This window comes from Callorhinchus milii, unplaced genomic scaffold (assembly GCF_018977255.1).
Source record: "Callorhinchus milii isolate IMCB2004 unplaced genomic scaffold, IMCB_Cmil_1.0 Scaffold3, whole genome shotgun sequence".
NCBI lineage: Eukaryota > Metazoa > Chordata > Chondrichthyes > Chimaeriformes > Callorhinchidae > Callorhinchus > Callorhinchus milii.
Genome location: NW_024704744.1, coordinates 28,504,318 through 28,530,362, shown reverse-complemented (window position 1 = coordinate 28,530,362; position 26,045 = coordinate 28,504,318). Strand labels below are relative to the sequence as shown.

General features: G+C 40.9%; 1 protein-coding gene across 2 annotated transcripts in view; it reads right to left on the bottom strand.

Annotated features, from left to right (window-relative positions):
* Positions 1-26,045, bottom strand: part of LOC103185001 (protein eva-1 homolog A) — a 162,178-nt gene that overhangs the window by 78,651 nt on the left and 57,482 nt on the right. For both annotated transcript variants that reach the window (XM_007903307.2, XM_007903308.2), the window contains exons 2-3: positions 8,581-8,795; positions 1,071-1,194 (exon numbers count right to left, since the gene is read on the bottom strand). In XM_007903307.2, coding sequence (XP_007901498.1) covers positions 1,071-1,194; positions 8,581-8,795 — 339 coding nt within the window. The remainder of the gene's footprint in view (positions 1-1,070; positions 1,195-8,580; positions 8,796-26,045) is intronic.

Below are 26,045 nucleotides of genomic sequence, written 5' to 3'. Positions count from 1 at the left end.
CCTCCCGACGTGAAAAGCGCTATATCAAATGCAAGGATTATTATTATTATTATTATTCAGCAGTTGAATTTCTTCCTTTAGCATATCCTTTCCCTATATGGTTTCCAATCGTCTACCATCACGTGAAATATTTCTTGGGTGCACACTAATTTTGCCAATGATTTTAAGTGAATACAACTGCTGTAATCCTAACTCTACTTCTTTTGAGGCAAGTCCTTGGCACTTTCTGAAGATAAAATTGGCCTGCTTGATTCTTCTTTTTAACCCCTTCTAACATTTTACCCCCTTCTAACTAGACCTTTCTTGTTTTTCACATAATTTTGCCAATGATCAAACATTTTAAACAAAGGGAAGGAAGCAGAGGGTAGTCATTAAGAGCTGAATTGAAAGGGGTGGAGGTATGCCTCAGGCCTGCCTTTACTGGGACTTCTCCTTTTCCTTATATACACTGATGACTAGATTCACGGCAAGGGAGGTTATTTTTTAATGAGAGGTAAGATTAGGGGCAGGAGTTAGAGACAAAAAGAGAGGGCTCAAGAGACTGAGTGATTGACAGGGTTCCAGGAGGCGAGAGATGAAGTGATAGAACTGGGTTCCATTAGGCAATATGTGTAAATCCAGGTGTATTAGCACCATGTATTATATACATATACAGAGGGAATTGCACGTGCCCTTTATTATGTAAATGATTAACATTTTTACACACCTGGAGATTTTTTTAAACAAACGTCTTCACACAAATGACTGAAGAAGATGAGTCCATAACAACATTTATAAATAAATACTAGAGGAAAACATACTAAACGGGAAAAAGCAAGGAATACAGTCAATAGTTCCACTAAGGGACCCAGACACAATGGGCAATGTCCTCCTTGTGTTTTGTAGACTGTGACTTGTGAGTCATTTATTGTGGCAATATAGCAGAGTAAGTGTTAATAGGTGCTACAGGACACTACCCCACATTTAGGGTACTATATAAAAGTTGTTGTTGTTGATGTGGTTAATAGCCACACACAGAGCTAAAGCACACACCACGCTTCATGTTAATAGATGCCAGGTGAGCTACTTACTTGGTCGACATTTATACCACACAACAAGATATTTGCTGGTTCCAGGACAAGGGTCTGTCCCAAATATTCGACTGTTGACAAGAAGCTGACAACTCCTTCTATCCTGGCATTCGTCCAACATTTTCTAGAGGAACAGAAAATAGAACCACAAATGTTATCAAAATGCCATACCTGATGTTGAGATCTCTACACAATGCTTTTTATTCATTATTTTTTCTTTTACAGCATTCAGCAAATAATCTGGACTGAATTAATATTACTTTGCCCAATGACCAGAGTCTTTTGAACAGTTTGATAACGCCATTGTGATACCATTTTTTTCACAAACCATTACAGGTTGGACAATATAAGCAGAATTTGCACTGCTCCCAGGATTTTCAATGAGAGAATTAAAAATAGGGTTTAAAAAGAAAGGGAGAAAATGACTTGAATTTCATTAAAATGTCAGAGATAATAATAACTCACAACATAAAAACTCAACTTCTGCTAAACCACTGAGTGCAATTGTGTAATTTCTCTGCTAAACTGTATATAATTGTGCGGTCCATCTTCCATTTAGAAGTTTTTTCCGTTAACATCAACGTTAACCAGCTCTTGCACAAATAGATTGATACTTAGACCCTAATGAGACATTAATGAAGCCAGTTAAAGACAGAACTTGCATTTTTGTAGCGACTTAACAATAATGACTTTTTTTNAAAATAGGGAAACACGTCAGCCATTTGCAAAGTCCCACAATCACTGTGAGGTGAAATGACCAATTGGAGGGCGCTCTCTTCCCTTTTCAAACAGCGTTATGGGATCTTTTGCGTTCACCTGAACATGGAACTGGAACTTCGTTTTGACGTCTCATTTACAAAGATGCACCTCCCTCAATTTTGCACTGAATTGTCAGTCTAAACTATGAGCTCAAGTCCCAGCACGGGACTGAAACCACAACCTTCTTACCCAGAGGCAACAATGCTACCAACTGAGATAAACTTGGATATAACTCAATCATAATTGTTGTTGCTCGTGCATCACATTTTACACATGAGCAAAAATGCCCAGATCTGTAACAAGTTAGGGTTCTCCAATTAGCCAGTAATGGGATATTATTGACTTTAGTGTGGTATAAAGTAGATATGCTACTGAAAAATAAATCCTTTCATGGTATTAGGATTACAGAAATGGACATCTAATGCTCAATGTTACTTACCTGGATGTTTGCATTAAAGTCTGTCTGACTGTCAATCAATTTCATATTTGATCACTATCAATTCTTCAAATTATTTCTGTCTATTTGATTCTTTTAGAGTAAGACACTGTGTAACCACAGTCTTTACCACTGTTCTCTGGCTGCAGATCCATGTGGCTCTGTGCCAGGTATAAATGAAATGGGATCTAAGATGCAGTGATATCTAATGTTACTGTTACACAGCCAAAGAATGGGATGATATTTTTTAAGGAGTTGACACTACAAAATAAACACAAAGATTCGATTTAGTGCCTATTTTTTTAGAAAGTCAGCCGTATGTCTCACACATCCAGAAATCAATCACCATGCTTCAGAGTATCCATACCAGACCGAGTTCCATATATATATATTATATGAAATGGAATGTACACTCTTCCTGGCAGGAAACAGCCTGCTTACCTAATTCCAGAGAGTATTCAGCGCAGATTGGCAAGAGTCAAGGCTTGGGGACCACAAAATATTTGTTGGGCCACTCTTGGAGTTCTTCCAGCTTGCCATTGAGAACAATGTTTTGCAAACTTCACAGTGCTTGTCTAGCTACAACCATCTTGCCCATTAGGGCTTTGGCTGGCATGTTTAACAGAAGCTGAGTAGGAAGAATCCCTGTTGCCAGTGATTGGGTCCAAATCCCTGACTGTCCAGTGCCTTGAGACGTCCTCCCGACATGAAAGACGCTATACAAATGTAATTGTGTTATGTAGTGTATGGTCTGCCCCTCGACATCCTGCCGATGAGTCAGTGACTTAGTGACTGAATAAGTACTCCAGTAGATAAACTTATAATTCTTGTCCTGACCTTCAAAGACAAGGTCTCGTCTGTCATTAGCTGTGCAAATCAAACTTATTCTCATGTAGTATCCTTTAGTTCAATTCTGGTCTCCTATTTATTCCTCATTCCCTCCATTCCACTACTGGTAGGATAACCTTCATTCACTGCCCCCTGCCCTCTGGAACCCTCTTCCATCACTTCTTTATTCCCTCTTCAGAGCCCTGTTAAAAGCATATTTTTGACTGTTTTGGGGTTAACATCTTTAATTCTCCCTCCTCCTCCCTGTTACAACAACAACAACTTGGATTTATATAGCGCCCTCCACACCGGATGGCAGCTCAGAGCGCTTCACAGTAACGGATCCCGGGGCTGAGCCAGAGGTAGGGGGAGGAAGTTGACCAAAGGCGCGGTCGAAAAGAGAGGTCTTCAGCCAAGACCTGAAAATAGGAAGAGAGGGAGCGAGGTGAAGGGAGTGAGGAAGGGAGTTCCAGAGCCTCAGAGCATAGTGGCTGAAAGCACAGCTGCCTCCACGATGGTGGAGCGGAGGATTCGCGGGACAAGGAGGAGGCTAGACCCGGTGGAATGAAAGCAACGGACACTGTTTTGAGGAGAGAGGAGGTCAGAGAGGTAGGGGGATGCAGAGGAGTGGAGGGATTTGAAGACAAGTGTGAGGATCTTGAAGTCGATCCTCTCTGGGACAGGCAGCCAGTGCAGTCTGGCAAGCACTGGGGTAATCGGGGAGCGGAGTTTAGTGCGGGTAAGAATGCGGGCGGCAGAGTTTTGTATAATCTGGATTTTATGGATGCTGGTGGAGGGGAGGCCGGCGAGGAGGGCATTTGAATAGTTCTGCCGAGAGGTGACAAAGGCATGGACCAGGGTTTCAGAGGCTTTCGGAGAGAGGTATTAGCGGAGACGGGCAATGCGTCGGAGGTGGAAAAAAGCGGTCCTGGTGAGGGACCAGATGTGGGGGAGGAAGGATAATTGAGGGTCGAACCTGACGCCTAGATTGCTTACAGATTCGGAGAGTTTTCGGGGGAGGTCGGGTAGGTGGAGGAGATGAGAACCGTGAGATTTTGGGCTGCTGTGTTCCCTAGAATATTTAAATGCAAAGTTTATTTTATATGACAGGTGCTATAAAAGTGCAAGTTGCTGTCATTCAGTACAATTTTCATACCTGGAGCAGTCAGGACCTCAAGGCTCCAAGAAAAATTCAATTCAGCAAAGTTTAAGAAGCTAGAAATGTAAATTATTTGTATAGGTTGTGGAAGTAGAGCTTGTTGTTGGACAAAGTCTTCCCACATGACTCAGCTGAAGTTTGTTAAAGATTAGGTAGGGGGATTGGCATCATTCATCTGATAAAGACAGTATATTAGAACCAGAAGTTAGAATAACTAGCTTCAGTTACACTAGAATTCCTAGCAGCAAACATCATTTATAGTAATATTATTGTCCAAATATAACAAAATCCATTGCAAGAGCTCAATCTTCCAGCCAACAATAACATAATCTAAAAGATCTCAGCAAAGGAAGGGGTGCAGATCTGCCAAGTCTGCCCCCCACAATTTTAAGCATAGATAGCAAGCATTCCACTCTTTGTTCACACTGGATAAGCAGATTTAGACAAGAACCTATAAACATTTATTTTCAGCAGCAACAACAACATTACAATTGTATAGCACCTTTCACATAGGAAGGATGTCCAAAGGCGCTGGACAATCAATGTTTTGGACCCAAGCTGGGAGTTGGGATCGGGGAGAGTAGAAGGCAGGGTGGGAAGGAGGGTGACCTCAAAGTCAAAGAGGAGAATGTTGAAGCGGGTCTTGAAGGAGGCAAGGGAGGGGGGTGAGGCAGAGGTACAGAAGGCCTGCCCACCAATGGTGGGGCAGGCGAGGCTAGGGACGTGAAGCAGGCCAGAACTCGCTGAACAGAGGAAGGGGGCAGGTTGATAGGGGTTAGAAGGTCAGAGAGGTGAGGACCAGGATCTTGAACTGTATCCTCTGAGTGATGGGAAGCCAGTGGAGTCAGGCGAGGATGGGGGTGATAGAGTCGCAGAGCCTGGTGCGGGAGAGGACACGGACTGCAGAGTTCTGGATGATCTACAGCCTATGGAGGGAGGAGTTTGTGAAGCCGACATGCAGAGAGTTTGTGTGACAAATAGCAGATCCTAACACTATTTTCCAATGAAGTCAACTATTTTAATACACTAGCTTAAGACTTTATTTAGACTATTTTGTTAAAACAATTGTATTAATAATATGTATACAGGTAGCAGTTTATGTCTAAAAAACTCAAGTAAGCAGTCATGCCAATCTGTTGTTAAGTGCCAGAAACTTCCTTTAGCTAAAACCTGCCTTCAAGGAAGTTGGAGCTGAAAGATGCAAGGAGGCATCTAGAGGGTCAGGACTCAAGATATATTTAGGTAGCTACAGAATATGATTAGCAAATCTTGCAAATCAGACTCCAATGTAGTCATTCCTACAATTTAAATGAACCTTTTAGCCAGTCTATACCTTTCAACAAACAACCAATGCCAGTGTGTTAAAAGAATTGTACAGACTGAGTTCAAACTGTAGGATCTGAATGGTTATTGAAGGGCAGCTGAACAGTTGAGTTAGCCCTAGATCCAAACATGTAGGATCAAGTCACACTGTAGACATATTAAGGAATAGCCCCAAGGGATGGAAGACCCCTTTCCGATGTGATATGTACAGAAAGCATTCACTGCTGCAGATGGTCTGATGTATCAGCTACAACCAAGTGATGACTGCTTGGCATTCCTATACTTGATCTACAATCTGGGTCTGATGGCATGGATTAATTGCTGATGGACAAGGTGTTAAAAGTGATATGCACTGCCTGTGGCGAGCAGCAGGCTAGTACACCAAAATATTATTGTCGGTTTGAGAGGTTTCTTCAAGTAGTGTCACTTCTTTGTGAACTAAAACAAAAACAAACAAAACCTTCACTTTGATTTTAGGGAATCGTGCTCGTGTCCACAAATACTCGATTGAAAACAGACAAATATGACTGAAGAATGTCCTTTATCTCATCATCTTCAATTTGTGACAATCGGCACCTTGTATTTCTGCTCCTTTATCAAACTTGTCTTCAGGACCCCAGCTAGAATTACTGTAGAAAATAGACCGTCTCCAGCTTTGAACGGATGAGATGCAATGCTTTGTCTGGTTAGCTGTTTCCCAGAAATGTTTCATTGAATTTACTAAAAGGCCATCAAATGTACATGTGTAGTCTTTCAGAATCCCACGAAGTACAAACTTCTGTAACGTGTAACAGAAACATTGCTAGACAAGCTCTTGTTACAGGATGAACCTCTTGTTAAAGGTTACATTATAGGTCAGCCACTTTCCTTCATGTAAGATAAAGCTGCTGCATTTGGGATTACCCATGGCAGCAGCAATGAGGCACTTGTGCTATCTTTGCCATAATGTGGGTTTCTAAGTTTCAAAGGAAAAGTCTCCATGTGAAATATTTGATACATGTTACATGTCATATGTTTAAACTTCTCAAAAGTTATCTTAATTCCAAAAGATCAAGGGATATCCCAGACATGTTTTACTGTACTAAGCTGACATCTTAAGGCGTCAGCCTTGTTGATCTATGGATCAGAAGGTTCATGTCCCATGTCAGGACTTGAGCTCACAATCCATGTGGCACACCAGTACAGTGGTAGGGGAGCACTGTAATGTCAAAAGTGCTATGTTTGTCATAATATAGGTTTCTAAGTTTCAAAGTAATAGTTTCCATGTGATGAGATGTTTCACCAAGGTCCAGTCTCTTCAGGTGGATATTAAAATATCCCATGACACTGCTAAAAAATTGTCCTGTCCAGCAATCCTCCAGATAAATTGGTCATTCACTTTGTGGGACCTCACGGTGTGGCAAAATACCTGGCATGTTTATCTACAAATAATCATGAAACTTCACAGAAATTCGGTGCAAAATATTTTGATACATTTTCCATTATAGGTGCCATATCAAATTCAATATTATTTATTTTTTATTATTATGTTTGCTACTTCTAGGATGTTAGTTCAAATGTACATCCTCCTCATCCTACCTACAGGATGGCATAGAAAGTCAAGAATCTTGTTAGTTTGATACATTGAGTAGAGAAGCCATGCTTCAATGATCAGCCATTTGGCTTCCTGTCAGGACTGGTATTTCTTTAATAACTATGGAAGATACAACTGTGTTGAATTCCCAGAGGTTTTCAGTGGTCCCTCACCTAAAGCATTAAGCTTCTTCCTAATTTTCTCTCTGACAACTTCTATTAGGTTGATGAATGTAAGCCCTGAGGTCAACACTAATAAGCTTTATCCAGTACATATATAAGCCTATTGCCTCTGGTAAGGCACTAATCACATCAATTTTCTTCGAGCCTCATGACTTAAGTCATAAACTGCCAACTCTCCTATTATATGAGCTTTCAAAGGCTAGACAGAAATGGTTAGGAGAAGATAAGTATTAGCTCCGGTATCTTACCAAAGTAAATCTTGATTCAAGGAGTGTCCTGGAAGGCGAAACATTTATACAGGTGAAAATTGCAATATTTCTAAATATTTAAGCAAATTAATTAAAATATATTTTGAAATACTGCACACTCATCCCCCTCAACTTCTGAATAATCAATGCACCTAAACCTGGTTGCAAATGAAATCCCGGGCACTACAACCTTGGAATCCTCCTTAGCACAGATCCTATTCACAATTTGAAAATAGATGTTCCCAGTTTATTCGGGCAGCAAACACCAAACTAAATCCGTGTTCAGGCACTACATGTCCGACTACACGTTCAGACAGTATTTGGTAGAGTGCTAGCCATGGCGTTTCTGATGGCGAGTATGAGGGGCAAGGTCATTACCTTTCACCTCCTCCATCACGCCATGCTGGGGACACACACCATTAGGGGCCCCACTCTCTTTGCTTCCCACATGGGTATCAGATGCACCTAATTCCTGTTCTGAGTCTTGTCTTCATTTTATTATTATTATATTATATTGTGATCTTATGTGTTGTATGTACATTTTCACCAACTTCTGTGTTATGCATCACCAAGACAACAATAATCTACACTGTTCCAAAAAGAAGTAAACATACAATCTTGATGTCACATGAAAAATTTCAATGTCTGACATAAGGATACCTCTCCGAACCCATAGAAATTTTCAATTCCTTTTCACACAGGTTGGATCCAAATACAATATCCTTTTTTAAAAAGACGCAATGTCCTCATAGGAATTTTGCATGTACAATTAACACAATTATTTTTCTTAACTCCCCAAATTATGGCAGATGTCTTAATAAACATTACCAAAGTCTCCTACGTAATTTCGACCCCTTGGAGAGCTCACTCCTCAGCCCTTGACAAGAACAATTAAAAGCAAAAAATACGAGTTCAGTTTCCTGTTCTAAATCGCTCTGCTACTGAAAGTAACTTTGTGATGCCATCTACACTCACCACTAAAATACTTTAATAGGAATTTACCTGCAAGGATGTGATAGCTGAACAGGACAGGTCTTCCACTTCAAGCTCTGTGAAGGTCTGTGGGTAGCGAGAGGGGCACATCTGGTGACTTGGTGCTTTTCTACCATAAAATGAAGACTGGATACTGATGGTTGTTCTATGAGGGCACCGCAGTGAGATATACTCGCCATCACAGGCATGCTCTGTGTAATTCCGCAATACCTTTGACATGTAACCTGTTTAAAAGCAAGATAACAGAATAAGTATCCAAAAACAAGATATTCATAGATTTAGTCATTGGCTTGAAATCTAATGTTTACAGAATTAAGTCCATGAAGTGCAAAAAATTCAAATTCACTTTCCACAATTATCAGGAATCTCAACAGTTATCAGCCAAGAGAACGAACAGTGCACCTCTGAAAAAGGAATTAATGGATCTAAGAGTAGACTGTGTATCATAGCAAACTTAGACAAACTCTGAGGTACGTGTGGTCTCAATTCTCTGACAGGCTACTAAATAAGGTTAGCATACTTCTTGTTGTGTACAAAGCAAATTCTCTGTTGAGTGTGAATAATCTATTACATGGCAGCTGCAATTTGAGAGTACTTTTTGCACCCTCTTAGCAGAGGGAGAATGTATGAAAATGGAGAGAGAAGAAAATTCTTTCCCTTTTAAAGTAGGGACAACTTAATATAAACTTTTGTGAAGCATTTCCAACTAATATACCTATGATCAAGATGAACAATATAACCACTGGTCTGCTCAATGGACTGGGGAATACTAGGCAGTCTGGAGCAGGAGCAAGAGTTCTCCTTTGGTTGCCTTTTCTAAGGATCCTACCTCAAACAAATCACAGCAAACACAGACCAAGCCATACTCACAATTTGGCTCTAAAACATTTCTTTCTGTCTCTGAACTGCCAAGAATGGCTGGTGAAATAAAAAATGTCACACAAATACAATAGGAGTGTTTTTCTGAAGTCGTAGTTAAAACAACATTTGTACTACAGTCGCTGTATCTGACTGGTGCTACACCTCACCTGGAATTGTGCAATGCCGACACTGGATGACAAGAAGGGAATTCTGCTCCACAACCAAACTCTGATTCCCCTCACCATACTGAGCACCCAAACTTCCAAAGAAAATTCCAATAATTTTCCTGATGTTGAAAACTCAATGGTAATTTAAACTACTGCTTTACTGGTTCTACTGACTCCCTATTGCAAAACAGATCGATTTCAAGATCCTCACACTCTGTGCAAATTATTTTATAGCTTGGCAGCTCCCTACCTCTTTGACCTGAGTTACCTCACTTCTCTACCCACCCTGTTCATTCAGCTGGCTGTAGGCTCCTCATATCCCTTGTCTCTTCCAGTCCACCATCTCATACGCACTTTCAGCCACTACTCCCCGAAACTCTGGAAACTCTCAATTCCAATGATCTCCCATTTATAAGTGTACATTGGTAAGATCACCAGCTTTTCATCAACCAGCAGAATGTCAATGCACCCTTTTTACCTAACCAAGAAACAAAAATTGCTGCAAATTGACTTTCTTAAAATGAAGCCAGTCGGGAAAGCACAGAACTAATCAGACAGGTGTAAATTCTACTGAATTGAGTAGTTTTGTTTTCTATCCTCTCATAAGCCAAAACGATAATATTCCTGCTTTGTGGATTTGCAATTTTTCTGATTTGTGGTTCTCACTTACTTCCAGGTACTTCAAAGAATATTTTAATAAAGGAAAATGCATCCTGTGCTGTGATTTATGTCAGGAAGCATCACGTCTAAAGCAAATTAGTTACATAAATTGCTGAGGCTAACCATAGAAACCACCATTCAAAAGAACTGCAGGGATTAAGGACTACCAGATAGAACTGAAGAATTTAGCGATTCTCAGACATGTAAGGATAATGCTCTATAATGTTGTAATCATAAAATAAAGGCAACAGGTTAAGGCTCAGGTCCACACTGCAGAACACCAACAAAGAATTGGACACAACTCAATGAATTATGTCACAAAATATTTGTCATTTCCCAATAGATGAAGTAATTAAAGGTTTCCGGTTTCTATACCAAGTGTGTGAGGTTATTGCATGCTTGTTTTATATTGTCTCCGAGATTTGGACAGACTGTGCAGATGTCCTGTTCAATACCTCATCTCAACTTGCACATGACATTCTTTTGGAAGGACGCACTGGATAAGCTTTAATCCAAAATAGTTTTTCAGGTCCAACGCACCTGAAAAAGCTCCCCTCAGGTTAAGTGATGGTTACTGGTGCCTCACCTTCAGAAAAAGTGCTCGAGGCTCAAACTGCATGCCGTGCAGGGAATTTCACATAACGTTACATAGAATCAAGACTTAATCTTTGAGGTAGTCCTGGGTTGGCATTGAGGTCGCATAAATTGATGCAACTTACATAGGTTCCCTGCATGAGACACGGTTTATATTACAAGGTCCTTTTTCCAGCAGTGAAGCACATTATTGTTTCCCTGAGGCACACTTTTTCAAGCTCAAAGTCTGAAAGTTAGGGATAGGCAGAAATCAACTGCACCTATTTGCTATCCAGTGCCTCCTGCTGGAAGATCTCAATATGTGCATATTGAGAAGAAACAAGATCTCCTTCAGCTTTGATAACCCTTATTGTCAAAAAATTGAATAAAAGTCAATTAGCTGCATTACATATAACGAAGAACAGACTAATGTGAAAAAATAAATCTATACACCACAGCTTCTTTTGAAAACTATTATAACAAGTCAGGGCAAATATTCTCTATCAAAGTATTTGAATCAGGGAAACATGTTAAAACTCTGGGTCCAATAACTCAGGGTTGTGAAGTATGAAGAATTGGGTGACTTTTGCATCATCATCGCCACTGACATCATTTCCTGCTCACATGCAGCAAGTGACTTCCACAGCACAGATCGAGCAATGCACAGGAGGTAATGTCATTATAAAATAAATTGATGAAAAGTAAATACACATTGTCAAATTTTGACAGTGAAAACTGAGCAGTTTGCTTCACATTCTGTTGCTGATTAATTTGCCTACAAAATACACAGTAATTACACAGTAAAGCATCTTGAGACGTCCTCCCATCATGAAAGGCAGTATATCAAATGTAAAGCTTATTATTACTAATACAACAAGACCATTTGTGTAAGTGAAGATCCCCTCCATGGGGTGTAAAACTTACAATTCGCTGACACTAGAGAACACTCCCATTATCAATAAAGAATGAATGGCTTGTAATGCAGAGCTGGTCAAGTTTCTACAATAGCTAATCCCTAAAGCAAGTGGCATGTTACTACATCTGTACTGCTTAAGCAGATACTCTGTGCTCAACGCTCTGGAGATTAGGCCCGCTAAAAAGCACCTCTTGTGCCCATGGACTATTCATGCTGCAGGCAGAGGTTTATTTCCACAATCCCTGGCAAATCTGAGTGCACCTGTCAGCACATTTTCTTTTTTCATTCATTTCACGTCTGCAGCCTGAGGCCTTAGATTTCTGATCTTTCTTTTTCTGCCCATTTCTGTCACAAAACACAGCCTGAAAAGAATGTCATCTGTGGGGAGTGCAAGGCTGAACATGACTGAATCAAATAGAGTTCCACTTATTATGTCAAGGCAAATACCTCCATTGAATTTTCAGTTTTATATTATCGAGGCTGGTGCAAAAACAAGGGAATTAGCTCGAGCCCACAAAACATTTAAGGTTTGCGTTCTTTCCTTTCCTTCCATACGTCTCAAAGCACCTCACAGAATATACTGTAAAGTCAATTGTGGACAAAACACTTCAACCAATTGTGCACAGCAGTGTCCCACAAACAGTCATGGATTGAGTGACCAATTTTTTTTTAAAAAGGGATGATTACCCCCAGAAAAGCAATCTGCCAATCGACTAACTACCAGGTTCCTACTTACTGCTAGCTAAACAGAGGCATATGGAGTAAGGAAACTTGCCTAACATTTTGCCCAGCTCAGGAATCGAACCCAGGTCCTCTCACTTACGAGGTGAGTGCTCTAACCAAAACGCTACATCCTCAACCTAATATGTTTAAGTGTGCACTGTGTAGCAATCAGGAGTGGGTTACCTGATTGAGTCCAGGTTGCTAGATGAGGAATTGAAGTCCATTCTATCATCCTAACTGCTGCCTTAGGTGCGCACAGTTAAATCAACACAGATGGGGGAGTGGAGGGGATCTGTTATGTTTTTACTGAGAATCAACACATTTCCAACAACTTAATGTCAAGACTGCTCAAAGCAATGTGTTGCAGTTCTTCATTGTTAACTTCCTGGTCAGACTCCATTCCATAAGCTTATGAGGGATAAACATTCCTTTCTCCAACAGGGAGTTTAGGAGGAACTTATTTCAACAGTGGATGATGAGAACGAGAAACTCGTTGCTGGAAACTATGGTTGAAGCAAAAAAGCATCAATGGACTTCAAAGGAAATTTGATAAACACATGAGGGAAAAGGGATTAAGAGACATGGTTCAGTGTTATATCATCCAGTGTAATTTTAAGCGATTTGAGTTTTGGTTTCAAGAATCTGGAGTCCTAAGAGAATTTTATTTGAGTTTCACAATCTATGACTACTCCCATCCCGCTCCCCAAACTGAAAGACAGTTTGTAAAAATTTCAGTGGAAGAAATAACCAGGAGAATCTACATCTAATGCCTGTCACACTGCAGAAAGTTGGAGCACCCATATCCCTCACCTACCATCTCAACACCAATCTTGTTGCATATCCAATTTTCAATGCTTTTTCTTTAATCCTAACATTGTTCAGTTTCAGAGTCAAATCCAAGTTCATCCTTCCATCAAATTAAATGAAAGATTCACTATACTTCACATGATCCCTACCCCTCCCTTACTGTCTGTATTCCCTTCTTCCCTGCATCAAATTTCCTTTTAAATATACACCTTTCAGCACAAGTTACAGTTAACATTTGCCTCCAATTAACAAAGTGAGCTTCGACCTCAAAAAAACTTTTTAAATTTAAAAAAAGAGCTTGCAATGCACCAATGAGAAAGGCCACTTGAAAGATGGGATAATTGAAAGATATGTATTTCTTTAATGGCTAAAACAGCGTAAAATAACACCTTGAACGCTGGCAGTGGGGGAGAAATAATACCACATAAAGATAGCCCTTAATGAAAAACCCGAGCAAAGAATTTCAAAGGAGCAAGTGAATAAATTTGGTACAAGTCTAATATTTGGGCTTCTATGTGGCTGGTTTAATTGTTTTCCTCTTTTCATCTACGTTCATTTTCTGCATTAGGGGAAATTAAAAAATCTACAAAGAAACTGGTATTGACAAAAATCTTTACAAATGGCATATGGAAAATGAGCCCCTTGTTTCGCAGTGAACCTTGCTCAGATAATAATTACTGGCTTTATCCATGGTCTTTAATTGTTTTTACAAACATGGCAAACCCTGAATAAATCATTGTTGGTTAAGTTTGGGCTTATTTTCTAATCGGTTCGACGCACGTGGCAGGTTGCCAAAGCACTGATGATTCATATTAATCGTCTTCCCCCCGCCCCCCACCTTCTGTCAGGGTAGCTCGAGAGATAAATGCCGAAAAGCATTATCTTAAATAATGATCTGAGGCAAACACCACCAGGCCACCCACAGTCTCTCTTGATGGGAAGATCCTGTTGTGAACCCCATTGCCTAAGCTGCATGTACTTGTGTTTCTGAAGTTGTTTAACCCCAGGGATCGTAAGGTAAAGTTACACTTTTCTTTTGTTTTTATTTTTTGTCCAAAGTAAACAGAGTGACGGTGCCTTACGCCAAACAGACTTCAGTAGATCAATATCAGCAATTGGGGGGGAAAGGGACATAATGTGACATCTTCTTATTCCAATCAACCTCAATACCAAAATGTTATCTTCCCTGAGGTGTTCCTATTATGAGTCAAGTTACATTTTAGAAATAGGAATAATTTTGACTTCCTTCTGTCACCATATAAAATTACTTTGATAGGTAAGATTTCTCAGTATAATAATAATGAAAATAATAATCCTTGCATTTGATGTAGCGCTTTTCACGTCAGGAGGACGTCCCAAAGTGCTTCACAGAACACACTGTAAAGTGAATTGACTGTATATTTGTGGGCGAACGCGTCAGTCAATTTGCGCACAGCAATGTCCCACAAACAGTCGTAGATTGAAAATGACCAATTTTTATTGTTGCTTTGGTTTGGGGGGGATTATTATTAGGCGTGTGGAGTAAGGAAACTTGCCCAAGGTTTCGCCCTGCCTGAATTGAACTCAGGTCTCTCACTTGTAAAGCGAGTGCTCTAACCACTGAGCTACAGGACTCCACAGGACTCCATAATAATACTTGTATTTAATAAAACACCTTGTCACATCATTGAATGTCTATGAGGCAGCCAATTTGAAGACAATGGAGTGAATCTCAAGGACTGTTGGCCAGGATACTGGGAGAAATTCCCTTCTCTTTTTGAGTAGTGCCTTGGTACCTTTAAAATCCATCTCAACAACAACAACAATAAAATTACATTTGTATAGCGCCTTTCATGTCGGGAGGATGTCCCAAGGCGCTGGACAGAGTTTCGGCCCCGAGCTGAGGGTCTGGGTGGGGGAGGGGGGAGGGCAGGGGGGAAGCAGGGAGATCAAAAGCACGGTCGAAGAGGAGGATCTTGAGATGGGACTTGAAGAAGGTAAGGGGACGAGATGGAGGGACTGCGGGACGGAGTTTCAGAAGATGGGTGCAGAGTGGCGGAAGTTCCGCCTGTCGATAGTGGGACAAGCAAAGCAGGGGACGTGAAGCAGGCCAGAGCCCGCTGAGTGGACGGAGCGAACAGGATGATAGGGGGTTAGGAGGTCGGGGGGGTGGGGGGGGGGGGGAGAGAGCAAGACCATAGAGGGCTTTGAAGGTAAGGACCAGGATCTTGAACTGTATCCTCTGTGTGATGGGAAGCCAGTGGAGTTGGGCGAGGATGCGGTGATAAAGTCATGGAGCCTAGTACGGGAGAGGACACAGGCTGCAGAGTTCTGGATGATCTGCAGCCTGTGGAGGGAGGAGTTGGGGAGGCCGACAAACAGTGAGTTTGCATAATCGAGCCTCGATGTAATGAAGGCATGTATGAGGGTTTTGGCGGCCTGTGGTGTGAGACAGTGCCAGAGCTGGGCGACGTTGCAGAGATACGGGAAGGCAGAGAAGCCATGGTGCGAATGTGCTATGAATGTGAACAGGAAAACAAGACCTCAGTTTAATGGCACCTCCAACAATGCATTGCTCCCCCAACCTCATATCACTCACCATAATATTCCTATTATTAGGTACAAATATCAATAACATGTGACAGTTCACATAGAAATTGGCATTATTTTCCATTGATGAATAAATAGGTTGAATAGGAGAAGCTCATATGCTATACAAAAAATTTTAGGATGAAGAATTGAATGGAGAACAACTCAAAGAGTTTCACAGGAGTTGCTGTAAAGTATAATGACAGTAATTTGCAAGAGTACTCAAAACTATTTTTCTACCCATTGGTACCCCTGACATCCCTCTGTAGATTTTGTGCTATGAACCAATACATTTGTTGTTCTTCTTCTTATATTCCCAAAATGTATTCTCCTTCCCCAAACTCACCACTCCACAATAGGGATCTCCAACTGGTCGATCGCCATTTGGTGCCACTCTCGGGCAAGTATGAAGAATCGAATAACGATATTCACCACTGAACCTTATTTCATGATAAGGGGAGGTCCAACATTTCTCATAGCCTTAGCCTTAAGACCATTATCTTAATACTTTCAACCATAAAGAATTTTGGAAATTTTTAATTAAGTTTTAATTGCAAGAGATAGTTTTCTTATCTCTTGATAAGAATAGTTGAACAACTGCTTCCAAATTGTATCGTCATATCATGCTTATCAACAGTTACAAATATCAATCACAACTGAGGGTTAAATTTGATGTAAATTGGTATTACTTCCCCATTGTTCATCTCAAGAAGTTCACCTACAAAAATAGAAAGTCACTGCACTCTTTAGTCATAGCATGTGAAGCACCCGGAGATATTTTGTCAAAGTGATAAGGCACTATATCATGGATTATTAAATGTAAGGGTTATTAGAAGAGAGCCATTAAAGTGGTAGCACTTCAGTATCCACTACTTAACTCCTTGAGTTTCCTGGGCTGAAAGGAATTCCCTGGTCAAGAAGGGTCGGCTACTGCTCTCTGAAGAGTCAGCAATTTGCAAAGCTTTGAAAAATGATTCAAACAGCCTGCGGGTCATTTTAGGAGCGTATTCAAGAATCGAGGGATTTAAAAGTAATTAACCTAGGAAAAAATCATTCAACCTTGAGGAGGCAGTCTGCACACTGTGGGGTGGTAACATCGGTGTGCTTTGTTAGAATTCAACGAGTGGCACAGCTTTGAAAAATGATGCCATAAGCCTGTGGTAATTTCAGGAGGACACATGAGAAATTGGAAGCTTTCAAATCCTTTAACCTCAGACAATCACAAGAGGCCTGAAGGCTGCAGCACAACTCAGCCATTTATAAATAACTATTGTCAACAAATGGGAGTGCTTCCTATTGCAATTAAATGAATGACTTCAGGCAAATAAAAGGTTAATAACTGAACTGTTTTCACCTAAAGCCCATTAATTATAAGGCACGTCACATTCACATTGAAACCATTCCCAAATCACATGGAGCTCCGCTCCTTTCTTTCTCGCCATTCCCTCTTTGAACCACTTCAATCCGGCTTCCGCGCTGCCCACCGCACGGAAATAGCCCCGGTCAAAGTCACTAATGACATTCTGAACATCTGTGATCAGGGCTCCCTCTGCCTCCTTGTCCTCCTCGACCTCTCTGCCGCTTTCGACACTGTCGACCACTCCATCCTCATACACCGCCTCTCCTCTTTACTTAATCTTCGTGGACCTGCCCTTGCCTGGATCGAATCCTATCTCTCTCACCATCTCCACGTTGTTGCCTCTAACGGTTTCTCCTCCAGCCCACGCACTGTCACGTCTGGCGTCACCCAGGGCTCTGTCCTTGGCCCTCTTCTCTTTAATATCTACATGCTCCCCCTTGGTGACATCATCTGTAGACATGGGGTCAACTTCCACATGTACGCGGATGACACCCAACTCTATTTTTCTGCCTCAACTCTAGGACCATTGCTGTCCTGACAGACTGCCTGTCGAACATCAAGTCCTGGATGAGGGTAAATTTCCTAGAGTTGAATGTGAACAAGACTGAGGCCCTCCTTGGCTCGCGCCAGCGCCTCAGCACCTCAGGCTCTGGCAGCATCAACCTCCATGGTTGCACACTACAACTCAATGAGGAACCTAGATGCCTTATTCGACCCTCAACTGTCTTTTCTCCCCCACATTCAAGCCATGACCCGCTCTGCCTTCCCTCACCTCCGTAACATCACCCGACTCCGCCACTACCTCAACCCTCAGGCCACTGAAACTCTTGTTCATGCCTTCATCACCTCCAGGCTCGACCTTGCAAACGCCCTGCTTGTCGGCCTTCCCAACTCCTCCCTCCACAGGCTGCAGATAATCCAGAACTCTGCAGCCCGTGTCCTCTCCCGCACCAAACTCCGTAACCCCATCTCCCCCACTCTCCCCCAACTCCATTGGCTCCCTATCCTTCAGAGGATCCAGTTCAAGATCATGGTCCTCACATACAAAGCCCTCCGTGGCATCGCCCCACCCTACCTCTGCGACTTCCTAAACCCCTACCAACCCACCCGTTCCCTCCGCTCAGCCGGCTCTGGCCTGTTCTGCATCCCCCGATCCACCCGCCCCACCATTGGTGGGAGAGCCTTCAGCCACTCTGCCCCCAACCTCTGGAATTCCATTCCCCAGTCACTCCGCCTCACCCCCTCCTTAACCTCCTTCAAATCTCGCCTCAAGACCCTCCTCTTCAACCATGCCAACAGCCACCCCCTTTTCCCCCACTGACCCCAGCTCGGGTCTGAAATGCTGTACTCTGTCCAGGGCCTTGGGACGTCCTCCTGACATGAAAGGCACTATACAAATGTAATCTTGTTGTTGTTGATGGCTGTATAAGATTGAACTTACTGGTAGCTGTTCACATGCTTTTATCAGTCGAATTTATGTAACTGAGACGGGTCAGGATGATAGGAAACAGCTGTGACAACCAGTGCTTCCCCTGAACAGCACTGTATTGGAGTGCCAACCTAGAGTATCAGCTCAAAGTCTCAACATGGGGCTTGAACCCACAACATTCTGACTCTGAGGCAAGAGTGCTAACAACTTAACCAAACTGACACCTGAATGGCAGCTGAATAACGTTAAAAAAAGGTTTTGAACCAAACCACTGTGCTGAGGTCAATCATGAAACCAGCCAAAAATGATACTGAAACTCGGCGTTTCTTAGCAGATTCACTGGGAGAATAACCACATTGAATATCATGAAACAGCTCAATTGTCACTCTCACTATGGTAAATGAGAACAGGAAGCAAAGACACAGGGATAAGTGTTTAAATTTCCAGTCACTTTTTCGTTTGCTGTCAACACAATCTCGCCATAAAAACACATTAGTGTTGTGAGTTTGCTTTTAAAGGTGCCTATGCTCTTTACTGGTGATAATTTAAACCATTCAATTTAGCTAAAACTGACACCAGGACGTTCTACACATGACCCAATGCTGGCCAAGGTGTGACTGACACATGCACAATCTGCCAGAGTTGAACGTTCATTATTCACACCATCTGGTAAGGCCAGAAAGCAGAGAAACATGAGCCTGGTAAATACTTGTGTATGTGAAACAAGTGAATGATGCTGCATGGATAGATTTAATGCAGGAGACATTTTAACACCCAGAACTAAATCTTCTGAATCCTCAAATTAGCAGCAAATACCTTATGCCTACCTAAGCTTCATTGGTTATTATGGAACATTGGCTGCCCCGTTTGCCCACAAAGCACACAGCCACTGCACTTTACAGTGCATCCTGTGAAGCACTTTGGAATGTCCACCTGACATAAAAGGCATTAACAATTTCACTAGATGGTCACAATCTCACCAGCCATGTCAGAATGTCACTGAAAGAGAAGATGCTACATTTCTGCAATGGTTTCAGTAATATTGGTGACACAACAACAACAACAACAACAAGATTCCATTTATAAAGCGCCTTTCACGTCAGGAGGACGTCCCAAGGCGCTGACACAAGAGGGCAGGCATTACATCCTGTAAAAAGCAACAGGATAATGGTATTAGCTGGAGTTAGATTAGAAGATCAGCCATGATTGAATGGCGGGGCAGGCTCGAAGGGTCAAATGGCCTACTCCTGCTCCTACATGTTATGTTATGTTATAATGTGGACCTCGACTCACTCATGCTGGGTTTAGTGCGACTAGAAAGTACCGATGCAAATGTGTACATTGCTTAATTACAGAATAAATGTATTTGCTCCTGCACTGCTAAAATAAACAAGCAAAGAGACCAATTCTCCCTATTCAAATAATGGAAGGACATTCATCCCTGGTTTGGTCCTTTTCTTCAACAAGTCCTCTCGTGGTGCACTGTTTAGTGGCTAATTAAGTTCCAGTGTGAAAATGACAGTTTGAATTTTCCAGCTTTGGTAGAAATAGTCATACTAGAGTTAAACAAAGCTTGGAGCCCAATCGACCCTCATTCCAGCAGCTTTAATAATCCTTGCATTTGATATAAAATGTCACAATGTCTCAAAACAGTTCACAGGATTTACAGTACAGTGACTGTGTCTTTTCGAGTCAAACATAACAGCGAAATTGCGTACAGCAATATCCCCAAACAGCCCTAAAGCGAATGACAATTTTTTCTAATGGGTTTGTTGGCCAGGATACCTCAAAGGAAATTCTCTTTCTTTACTGATGCCACATTTTGGCCAAACGTTTTTTTAATCATAACATTTGAATTTGATGTAGGACTTTTCAGATCTGGAGAACATCCCAAAGAGCTTCACAGGAGTTGCTGTCACGTATAATGACTGTAATTTGCAAGAGAACTCAAACCTATTTTTCTACCTATTGGTATCCCTGACATCCCTCTCTGGGTCTTGGGCTATGAACCAATACGTTTGGTTTATAACAAGTTGTTGTTCTTGCTATATTCCCAAAATGTATTCTCCTTCCCCAAACTCATCACTCCATAATAGGGGTCTCCAACCGGTCGATCGCCATTAGGTGCCACTCTTGGTCATGATCAAAAAGACAAGAGGAAGGAATGATAGAACTTTGTCGTTATTGAATCAAATTGAAAACGAAGGCAGATGCACAAAGTATTTCAAAATAAATATATAAACTTTAATGTTTAAACTGAGGTAAATATCGCTTCTGCTTCGTTTTTATTCAGCATATACGAGATGCCACGTAGCAGCAATCAAACAGTTAGAGAGCCCTGCTCTATGTTTAATAATAATAATAATAATCCTAGCATTTGATACAGCGCTTTTCACGTTTACCACTCATCAGTCCAAATGCCTAATCTTCTCTGATCCTCTTGTATTTGGTGAATCTGTTCCCAGTTATTTTTAACTTCTCCCTTCCCCCAGTTTAGTCTCAGCTGCAAACTTAGCTTTGTTTCTGTTCCCACCTCTAAATCATTTATGTAATTTAAATAGCATCAGCCCTAGCATTGATCCCTGAAGCAACCCCCAGGATAAATTTAGCCCATTACAAACCAATGCAACTTTATGCACAACTACCCATTATTTTCTATGATCTAGCCAATTTCCGATCCACTTTAGAAGCTTTCTCTTCCACCCCCACCTTCCACCTGCATTCTATGTCTTTGAACTTGTAGACCAATTTCCTGTGCCAAAAGCTTGGCTAAACTATCAACATAAGTATCAATGCCCACTGAGTTTTCCTTGTCTACAAGTTTTGCATTTCTTCAAAGAATTCCAATAATTTTTTCATGCTCTCCCATAAAGCCATTCCTAAACCATGCTTTTTAGCATTTAGAGCATTTACAGTTGCCTGAATGAAAAGTAAACATTTTGACACAATTATACCTTACAGTGCTGTGAAATCTTTGTGTTAAACGGGTCACTAACTATTATAAAGAAGTATTGCAACATATATCTCTTCTGTTACAGACGACTTATTTTCAGCTACTTCTGAGGTTGATCAATTTTTTTTTGTCCCCAATGTACCAGCACAACTACCGCAGTTAATGGAACTGCAGAAAGATAGTTGCAGACGGGATCCGAAGGATTAAGTTATTAGTGTGACTTTTCTGTGAAGGTACTTTTCTGTGATGGAAATGTTTCTGTTTCTATTTCTTTGCATGTAACCCTGACCATTAGCATCAATGGGCCATTTGACTGCAGGTATATTTCAGCCGAGTCAAACCCAAGCACTTCCCAGTTGATGTCACCACGGTAAATCATGTGTTTTTCTCTGCCTTCTTTCTGGATTGGGGATTTTGAAGCTAATTCAGATCAAATCATTTTAGGACCATTGAATCATGTCAAAACCTCTCAAAATGCTTCACAATTACTGTCAAGTGTATTGGCTGTTCCTGTAGACAAACATGAAAGTCATTCGCACACGCAAGATCTCACAAGCAGTCATAAGGTGAAAGACCAATTGAAGCCAGGTGTTAGCCTTGCTCAGTTGGTAGCAGTCTTGTCTCTAAGTCAGAAGGTCATAAATTCAAGTCTCGGCTGACACTTCAATACATCTGAGAGGGCAGCATTGGGTATGGTAGGATTATAGGAAGTGCAGTCCTTCAGATGAGATCCTGTCAGCCTGGTCAGGTGGATATTACACATCCCCTGAGTCCTGTAGCTTAGTGGTTGTGGAGTCCTGTAGCTTTGTGGTTAGAGCACTGGTCTCGCAAGTGAAAGGACCAGGGTTCAATTCCCGGCAGGGCAAAATGTTGGGTATGTTTCCTTACCCCACATACTTTCTGTTTACCTACCAGTAAGTAGGTACCTGATTGTTAGTCAATTGGCGGATCGCTTTTTTGGAGTTAATAATTCCTTCAAAATAAATTAAAATAATTTGGTCACTCGATCTACGACTGTTTGTGGGACACTGCTGTGCACGCTTTACAGTATATTCTGTGAAGCACTTTGAGACTTCTTGAAGACATGATAAGGTGCTATATCAAATGCAAGGATTATTATTATTATTCTCCCATTGCACTAATTGATTTCTTGGCTTCCTGGCAAATAACACCCAGATAATACAAGTCATGTATTTCATGGCTGTTTGTAGGACATTGCTGTATGCAAAATTGGTTGTAGTGATTACCTACAGGCACTACAATTTACTAGAAATCCTGTGAAGCCCTTTGAAATGTCCTCTTGACATAAAAGGTGCTCTATCAAATGCAAAGATGATTATTATTTTTCTGGAGAGCTACAGGCAAGGGGAGAAACTCCCTTCTCTCTCTGAATAGTCTCAAGTGATATTTAATAACCACCTGAAACAGGCAGACAGGACTCCAAATCTCATCCAAAGATGTCACTGAGAATGGTACCTACCCAGCCGAGGTTTATATCTGGTATAAGAATAGGAAGATAGTAAAGATAGCAGAAAGAGAAGGAAGAAACTATTTTAAAAAATCCTTTTTTAATTTAAAAATTAATTCTACTCATACAAAACTGAACATTTTTTAAAAATAAGTAAAAGAAACATTGTACTGACAGGTCTGACACAGAAAATAAAGGCATAGCCCACAGATAACACATTTCTAGGAAATCAAGCTGAATTCAGGACTTTCAAATTCCATCACCTAGAAACTAACCTGTCTGGCAGGTATGGGCACACCCATACACCTGGCTGAATGAGAGACTATATGAAAGAGCATTGGTTGGATATGGTTAAAATTCAAGAGAAAATGAGCATATTTCTCCATCTTTTCACAGAGGGCAATGGACAACTGTAACAGTTTTTTCAAGAAAGGTGGTACAGGCCCGATTACTGGACTCAGAATCAGCTTGATGCTGTGATGCGAACACAGTAAAGTGGGTATTCTGGAAGGATGAGATCAAATGGGCCAAAGGGCCTTCATCATCCGTAGCTCCCATCATCTGAAACTCAAAGATTTACTGCATGTCTTCCCTTACCCTCTTGAGTCAATGTGCCCAGTGTCTAAAATGAAATTTGATAGAGCTGCTAATGATCCTTCTAATTTTTCCATCAACTGCTGTTCTGTATGAGAATAATCATTAAGAAAAACGTACAATAAATCAAATGGAACTTTGTATTGGTGACAAAAGGTGCATTCCTTCTGGAGTCAAATAACCAAACCCAAAATATCTTTAATGTCCGTGAAATGAGTCATTTCAAGTAGTTCATACTAAAGGTCGCAAAGTGCATAAATTAAGACAGGAAAGAAAGTATCTTATTAGCTATAGCTGTATAATTATTTAAAATATTAACAGAAACAAATCTTTAAGTTTCTACTTTATTGTAAATTAATGGTACGTAAAAAATATAATACAAGTTGTGGGATTGATGCCAGGCAGTGCTCTCACCAATAAGCTATGCGATTTTAGCTGATTAAACTCCAGCAGTGCCCCAAAACATATTTTAGAGTTGTCATGACTTGGCTCTCGCCAACCTGGGTCAAATATTCTCCAGAATTAAACAAGCAGGGTACGTCCCTCTGCAGAGAGAGTGCATATTCCATTCCAGACACAGGGAATTTTCCATGTGTAGCTGGCATACTTATATGGAACTCCCAGTCTGTCTTGGAGACACTTAAGCATGGTGATGGGTTTCTCCATGTGTCAGACACTGGCTGAGCAAAAACATAGTCTTCATATATAGTGTATTACTCAATGTCTCAATACTGACACATTGGCACATGTACTCTGCAAATACCAACACAATTCAATAAAAACCCTTGTAAAATTCAAAAGCATTTTAAAATGTGAGGATTAAAGCACCAGATCAAAGAGATGCTTTTGAGTATTCATACACAGTTGTACTGCATCAGATTAATAACAATAACAGCAGCAATAACAACTTGCTTTTATAAAGAGCCCTTCACATAGAATAATGTATGAGGGCTTGAACGATGAAAAAAATTAAATTTCAGAAAGCCAGCATTACATTTCCATAACATAGTGACGATATAAAATCATTTTGGTTCAATTTTGAGAGCTCCTTCCTTGCTCCTTCTGGAGCTGATAGCATCATTCCTGTGCCAGTGCCACTCTCAACCAAGCACTAGGATCTGCACAAAACTGATCTGAAGACCTTTTCTTCCCAATTTCTCTCTTTTCTGGTAGCACAATTCAGATTATATAATCCACTTCAAACCCAATATGACAATAGAACCAAAGGATTATACAGGGCAAAAGAAGATCCATTCGACCTATCGTATCTATGCAAGAGATCGATTTCTGCAACATTTTTGTGTAGAGGGAGAGTACCGACTCTTCTGAGAGACATGCTATTGCATTGCCTCTCGCTTTCCCTCTCCTTGCTGCAAGTATTTGAATAAACTATATTTCTGAGCTAACTCTGTTTGTGAGTGTTCGTTTAATCCTAGCTATAGTGACTACATCCTGGGTTCGACAGGGGTACCAACAATAGATACATCGGGATTAGTAGAAGTTGCTCAAACTACAATGCTGGTATGTTGTCTGTCAAAGTTTAGAACCTGCCTTCACTGACAGGTAAACTACATTTATAATCCGTATATGAAAAAAAACACTTAAAAGGAAAACTAACATACGAAAAAAGTGTCTGATATACTCATTTGGTCTTTGGAGGAAGAACCAGAATTGTGGGTTACTTGTTTTGCTTACTAACACATAAGTGTTATGAAGCCCAAGTTTCTTTCACACTGAACTGCCTGCACACGGAGATAGTTGCAACTTCACACATCACTGGATTGCAAACACTGAAGTATGATGTTAAGAGAGCCTAAGCACCCATAACTCACTGCATTCACCATGAGCAAACAGAGAGAGAGGAAAGAACCCCACAAGTGCTGTAAAGTCTTAAGAGGGAAATGTAAGTTTTAAATTAAGTATAACAATTCATTTTGTTTTCCTATTTTTAATATCCAATTTGACAGCTTCCTTCTTCACCGTACAGAGTGAAGTCTTCTTAAAGCAAACATTTTCAGACGTATATATAAAAAAAGAACAATCAGCGGGACCCACTTAATAGATATCCAAGGCAGACCTGCCTGGATCAGTAGCTGAAAAATATTATGCATCATGACAGATATAATGTATAATAATAATCCTTGCATTTGATATAGCGCTTTTCACATCTTCTCGACTCTCAAAGCGCTTCACAGAATAGACTGTAAAGTGAATTGACCATATATTTGTGCCTGGTAAATATCTATTATTGCAATAGAATTATATATGTAGACTGCAGTGCACCAAATCAGACCAATTGACCCAACTGCTTGCTGTCCATAATGATGTTTATATTCCACATCTTCTAATCCCCTTTCTCTATTCCTTCCCGTACCCCTCTTGTCCCTTCTCCTTC